This window comes from Phaethon lepturus, unplaced genomic scaffold (genome assembly GCF_000687285.1).
Source record: "Phaethon lepturus isolate BGI_N335 unplaced genomic scaffold, ASM68728v1 scaffold22361, whole genome shotgun sequence".
Classification (NCBI taxonomy): Eukaryota; Metazoa; Chordata; class Aves; order Phaethontiformes; family Phaethontidae; genus Phaethon; species Phaethon lepturus.
In genome coordinates, this window is record NW_010520115.1 from 265 (window position 1) to 6,245 (window position 5,981).

The 5,981-nt window shown below is 58.7% G+C and overlaps 1 protein-coding gene across 3 annotated transcripts; it reads right to left on the reverse strand.

The window, feature by feature from the left end:
• Positions 1–92: 92 nt before the first annotated feature.
• On the reverse strand, positions 93–3,660 carry STAC3 (SH3 and cysteine rich domain 3). Of its 3 annotated transcripts, none has more exons than XM_010297302.1 (11): positions 3,595–3,660; positions 2,924–3,182; positions 2,681–2,778; positions 2,357–2,414; positions 2,160–2,257; positions 1,971–2,037; positions 1,625–1,674; positions 1,377–1,480; positions 805–856; positions 468–605; positions 93–191 (listed from the first exon to the last, which is right to left on the reverse strand). In XM_010297302.1, the coding sequence occupies exons 1-11, from the start codon at positions 3,658–3,660 to the stop codon at positions 93–95; spliced, it is 1,089 nt and encodes a 362-aa protein (XP_010295604.1). The 3 variants fall into 3 exon arrangements, with proteins under 3 accessions (XP_010295604.1, XP_010295603.1, XP_010295602.1); XM_010297301.1 differs by having other exon boundaries at positions 2,160–2,254; positions 2,339–2,414; XM_010297300.1 differs by having other exon boundaries at positions 2,339–2,414.
• Between the last annotated feature and the right edge of the window lie 2,321 nt (positions 3,661–5,981).

Consider the following 5,981-nt stretch of genomic DNA (forward strand, 5'->3'; position numbering starts at 1 on the left):
GGGGCCTGCCATCCCTGCCTCGCTCCAGCAGCTCCTTGCATCCAGGGTCCATCTGTCCTCCCCCCTTGGGGGGCCCTAGGACACGGCCCTACTCAGATCTCCTGGAGGAAGTCCACGGGGAAGAGCCCCACTTTGCGGCCGGTGTAGACTTTCACGTAACCATTCACCTCCTCACCCTTCTGCACCACGATCTGGGGTCAAAAGGGGAGTAGGTGAGACCCCCAGGGCCCCACAGAGGAGGGGGAAGGCAGCAACCCCCAGGCAGGGACGGGGGGCTGGGCAGAGCTGGGGGAGGTGGGCAGTGTGGGGACAGTGATGCAGGCCAGGGGCTGAGCTGAGAGTGGCTGTGGGGTGCAGCAGGGTGCCAGGACAGCCGTGATGGGTGGGGGGCCTGGAGGGAGGCTGGGGCAGGGATGCAGATGGGGGCTTGGAGGACCGTGGGCTGTGACAACATGATCATGTCTCACCTGATCTTTCTTGAGGGTGATCTGCCCGATCTCCCGGTTGCCCACAAAAGAGCGTGTCACTTTGTGTACTCGCTCGCCTGCCCGCACCCGGATGATGAAGTTTGGAGGGAAGTAGCCAATTTTTTCACCGATCTTCCCCTGAAAAAAGTCAGTGGATGGGTGTGAGGTGAGGGTTGTAGCCAATCTGTATGCCCCCCACATTGCCCCATGCATGTGGGCTGGCATGAGGACACAGCAGATTTAGGGGGCTGTGCTTAGAGTGCAGCTTGCACTCTCCGATGACCTCTCCCTTTGCTTTAAGCTCTGCACCTTTCCCCTCTGTGCTCATAGGCCTTACCCGCCACCACTCCTCGTTGGAGTCATCGACCACCGTGATCTTCTCCCCTGGCCTGCGAAGGGAAGGAAGGGCTCAGTGGGAGGGCGGGAAAGGACACCCCACCATGGGGGACCCTGAGGTTGGCACAGAAAATTGCACTTCCCACACCACCAACTTCTAGTGCCCTGTGTCAGAGGAGGTCAAAGAACGCACACAGCCTGCAGGCTCAGAGAGAGTCCTGTACGCGAGCAGCTCAGTCCCAAGTCTGGGGTGCAAGAAATCAGTGGAACCACATCGAGACAAACAGCAGCAGCCTGGGAAATAAGGCTTGTGCCCAAAACCTGGGAGCTGGGAGAGCTGGCTGAGCGTGAGCCAGGGCCCCTGCTCAATGTGCAGCCCAGTGGGGCAGGTAGAAAAGCCACAAAATCCAACCCACAGTCAGCAGGGCTCTCATTTCTGCCCTCATTCATTCATTCACAGACCCCTCCTGGCTGTGAGAGCCTGCTGAGGTGAAGACTTCTTCCCCTCCCCACTGGACACCCCACATCCTTCCCCTTATAACCCCTGTGCCCACTACATGGCTGGGAACTTACGGGAAATCCAGATCATCTTTCTCCAGGGCTTTGAAGCGATAAAGTGCCACAAAATAGTGAGACTGCAGATAGCCACCACGAATGCCTGGCTGTGGCTTCTTGTTCTGTGGGAGGAGAGAAGAGGGATTTGGTGCCCCAGAGAGGCTGATGAGAGCCCCGGGGAGCCCAGCAGGGATATCCCTGCAGCATCTGCTCATGCTGCTCCATGGCCAGGGGCCTCTGGAGTGTAGGGTAAAGAGGACAGCTACCTTGTCATCTGTTGGGCTCTTCTCAGTCTTCTTGTCCCCTTCAGAGGTGCCTGGAAATGGGAGGAGGGCAGTTACATCTCTCCTGGTGCTGCCTCCCTGCCCCGGGACCAGCCTCCTCCCAAGGATCTCCTGTGCCCAGGTCAACAAGGTGAAGTAGAGAGAGCCCCAGGGTGGAGACCTGAACTTCAGACCCCCTTTCTGCAGGGCAAAACCCACCCCAGGGGGGCCCCCAAGTATAGCGTCCCATCAGGCTTGCTCCCTGCCCTATACTTGTGGCTGGAGCTCAGTGCCCCCCAGTTCCTTGGCCCTCACGTGCAGCCAGCCCTGCTGTGGTCGTAGCACTCACCGCCCTCGGTTTTGCCCTTTTCTGGTTTCGTGGCCTCTGGTTCCTCATCCATCATAGCAGCCAAAGGCTGCAAGGCAGAGAGCTGTCAGGGCATGCAGAGGGGGCAGGGAGGTGGGGGTGGCAATGGGGTGCAGGCTGTGGTGCCAGGACCCTTGGGCATTTGGAGTGACAGGCCAACCCCACACTCACGTTCTTCTTGTCATCCTGCCCTTTCTTGCGCTCCTTGTTGGCCATAATGACACCTGTCCGCAGGGTCTCGAACACCGGGTCGCTCCTGTTGGCTGCTGCTGGGGCACAGGGATGGTGAGAGGGGTTCAGCTACGGGATGCAAGGGAGGTGGGGCACCCCAGCGTAGGGACGGTACTTACAGAGCAGCTCCTTGACACAGGCGTATTGCTGGTCACTGTAGAGGGGTGAGCTGTATGCCCGGCGAAACCCTGGGGGCTGGAAGGAAAGAGGAGGTCAGAGCATCAACCACCACCCAGACCTGTGGGCCCTGCTGAGAGATCTGAGTGGGGAGCAGGTGGATGCTGGGGACCCAGAGGGTGACCACCCAGCAGGGGGCTGATGCCTGTGTCTCCTGCCTCAGAGATTGTAAGAGAGGTGGGTCATGGCACCTGGGTCATGCCCACAGGGACCGAGCTGGCTGCTCCCTGCCACAGTGCTTTGTGAGGAGGTGCCCCAAACCTGGTGTCGGAGGGAACACTCACGATTTTGCCAAAGCAGCGTTGCATCTCCACATAGGACTGGCAGTGCTGGTGGATGTTGGTTTTGCAGTTCTTGCATCTCAGGCCAAATTTGTTGTTGACTGGCGGTGAGGGGGCGGAGGGGTGGAAAGGAGAGGCAATGTGACACTGCAGCTGTGGGGACGGCTGGGCTGGAGTCCTTGCCAGCCTTGGCCCCCAGCCCTTGCCCTGACCATGGCCCCCAGCCCCAGCACCCTCAGGACTCACGGACAATCATGCGGGCACAAACATCACAGAACTTGGGCTTTTTGAAGTAATGATCTTTGAACTTGTGGGGTTTGTCATTGACAAGTTTCTGGGGCTCAGGAGGGGGCTCAGGCTCCTCCTCCTCTTCCTCCTCTTCCTCCTCTTCATAGATGTAGTAGATGGGTCCCCCTGAGGGGCTGACCAGCTCCCCATTGGGCTGCGGCTCTGGCTCCGTCTCCTCCTTGGGCTTTCGCTGGAAAAGTTGCTTCAGCTTCTGTAGCTGCTGGGGCAGGAGAGGATGCATTGCACACGACAGGCGTGTGGGGTGAGGCAGGTAGGCAGGCAGGGAAGCAAATGCCTGGCTCCCCACCCTTTTGCTCTGACCTAGAGACTCCTTCCCCAAGTGGAAGGAGACACCAGGCATCCTGGGGCAGAAATGCTGCGAGGATGGGGACCCTTCTTCTGGCCCCCTGATGTCCCCACAAAAGGAGAAACTGTGACTCCTGAGCACCACATGGATGTGGGCACCCTCGGGAAAAGCCAAGCTGGGAAATGGCCACCCAGTGCCCAGCTGGATCAGGATCCCACCGAGCATCCCTAGCCCCACAAAGACTCCTGGGGCTGAGGCAGAGGTGATGCTAGAAAGGTAGCTTCCCTCACTCACCCAAGCTGCCCTGTGGGCCCCCACTTACCCGGCTCTTGGGTTTCCCACCTGAAAGAGGTGAAGCTGGCGACTCTGGCACTTCTTTCTCTGTCATGCTATGAGGGGAAAAGAGAGACATCATGTTGGCTGGGGCTGTTGCCACTGCAGGTGCCCGGTGGGGACAGGAGCAGCCAGACCTTGCTGGGTGGGAAGCATGTCCCGAGCCAGTGCCTCCCTCTTCCCCAGCAGCACCACCTCCTGCCCTGCTGCCTGCAGCCTCTGCCCCAGCAAGGGCCAGTTCTGCTGCAGGTGAGTCCTGGCGCGCCCGGGGGCCCGCCAGGCCCCGCTGTGCAGGGCGAGCTGCAGGCGGCCAGCCCAGCATGCACGGCGCTGCTGCGTGCTAGGTGGACGTGGTGCCAAGTGCTGTGAGCCAGACCCTGGGCTACCTGCACGTGTCCATCCCTGTTCTAGACATCTCCATCACATGATTAAACTGCAAATGGTGCCACCCTCGGCCCCCTAAGACAAGCATGCCTATGACTGTCTGGCATCACCACACAGCCTGGTCACCTTCTCCACAGATGCCCCATGCTACCATGCGGGCAGGATTTGCTCCTGCATCTCCCAAAACATGCCTGACACCACCTTTGACTCTCAACCATCCCCACAGTCCTTTCTACCCAGACATCACTGTTTTTGGTGATACCTAACACAAGGCCCTCCACGGCCCCATGGAAACCAACCAGGAGGACCATCAGGGAAACAGTGATGGGGGCCGGGGAATCCTGGGGCAAGGGTGCTGCAGAAGCGAAGAGCCCAGGGGTCTTGCAGCAACGTGGGTGGAGCAGGGGCACACAGGGGTCAGTGGCCATGATGAGGGGGAGCCGCGCAGGGAGACATACTTACGCTGTGTTTGGAGCTCTTGTCCTGTGATGAAAAATGCCGCAAAGCGTGGCCGACGTTGGGGCCCTGTCGGCTGCGGAGCCCCCAGCCCTCTGTGCTGGGTGCGCAGGGAGGGGGGCAGCTACCCGTCCCGTGGAGAGCAGGAGTGACAGGCCAGAGGGGAACCGACAGCTGAGCGCTGGCGGAGGCTGACGCCGAGAAATTGGAGCCCATGCATGAGCCAGGAGGGGAGTGGGGTGGAGACGAGCCACTGGCTATTTGCGTTAGTGGGTTGCTGGGCGTGCCCGAGGCCCACCCACATCCTGGCATGGGGCAGCAGCAGAGCCAGGGCTGTTCTCCTTTGCTCTTGCACTTGAGGCCCCTGCAGCTGGGAGGTGAAAAGGAGAGTGGCAGCAGTGGGGTCTCTCATCGGTCACCTCTCATGGCTGCCCCGTATCCTCTGGCAGCAAATCCTGCTGGTCTGCTGAGACAGAGCTGCCACGGAGCAGAGCACTGGGAACCCCACTGCTATAATGCTGCCCTGCGGCGGATGCCAGGTCCTTGGAGCTGGACAGCCATCCCAGTGGCAAAGTCCCTGGACCTATGTCCCTGCAGGCTGTGGGCAGCAGCGGGGCAGCAGTTTGCACTAAGGCTGGGGTCGGAACCCACCCCTTCCAGGCAGCTCTTACCTCTCCATCTGCACCTGCTCTTGAAGGTAGCATCCAGATGCTGCAAGAGGCTCCAGCTGCTGTGTGCAATGCCACAGTGGGGTGGTGCGAGCCCAACTCCTGTACACACACATCAGGAGGACACAGCGATACCTGCACCTATCAGCTCAAGGGCTGCTCCCCTGTAATCAGGAGGAGCATGTTGCTTCCTGTCAGGCGATACAGCTGGGGACACTCCGCACCCCCATTCTTGCCATTGCACAGCTGCCTGGGGCCAGCAGCTGGGAAAAGAGGCTATGAATATCTGACAGGGGGGACCAGCCTCAGGTCAAAGTGCTCAGCGCTCCTCTCCCAGTCTCGGCAAGCCATGAGCTTGCAGCCCTTGTACATGCCAAGCACAGGGGCAGGACCTGGGCAGGGACACACACTCCTGTAATTGCCCTTTTGGCTCGCTGGCTCTCATCTCACCCTGAAGAGGCAGCACAGACAACCCCTAGCACTGATACTGGCAGAGAACAGGAAAGCAGTGTTAAAGTGATGGACAAGTTTTCTTTTTATATTTAAAAACATCCCCCCAAATAAAACAAAACAAAAATACCCCCCAAATAATAATCAGATTAAATAAAATGTGCAGTGAACATACCAATCAACATCTGTATGTGCGGTTCAACACAGTGCTTAACAAAACAATATACACAGGGTAAGGTGGGCGGGCACAGGCATCACTCAAAAAAAAAAAATTAAAAAAAATCAATTTCTTGTCTCTTAATTATGTCCATATAAATATATCCAGGAAGGAGGGCAAGAGGAAGGGCGGGCAGAAAGGAAAAGAGAAGGCAGAGGGAAGTGCCCGCAGTCCAGTGTGCTCTGTGCCCATGCGTGAGCC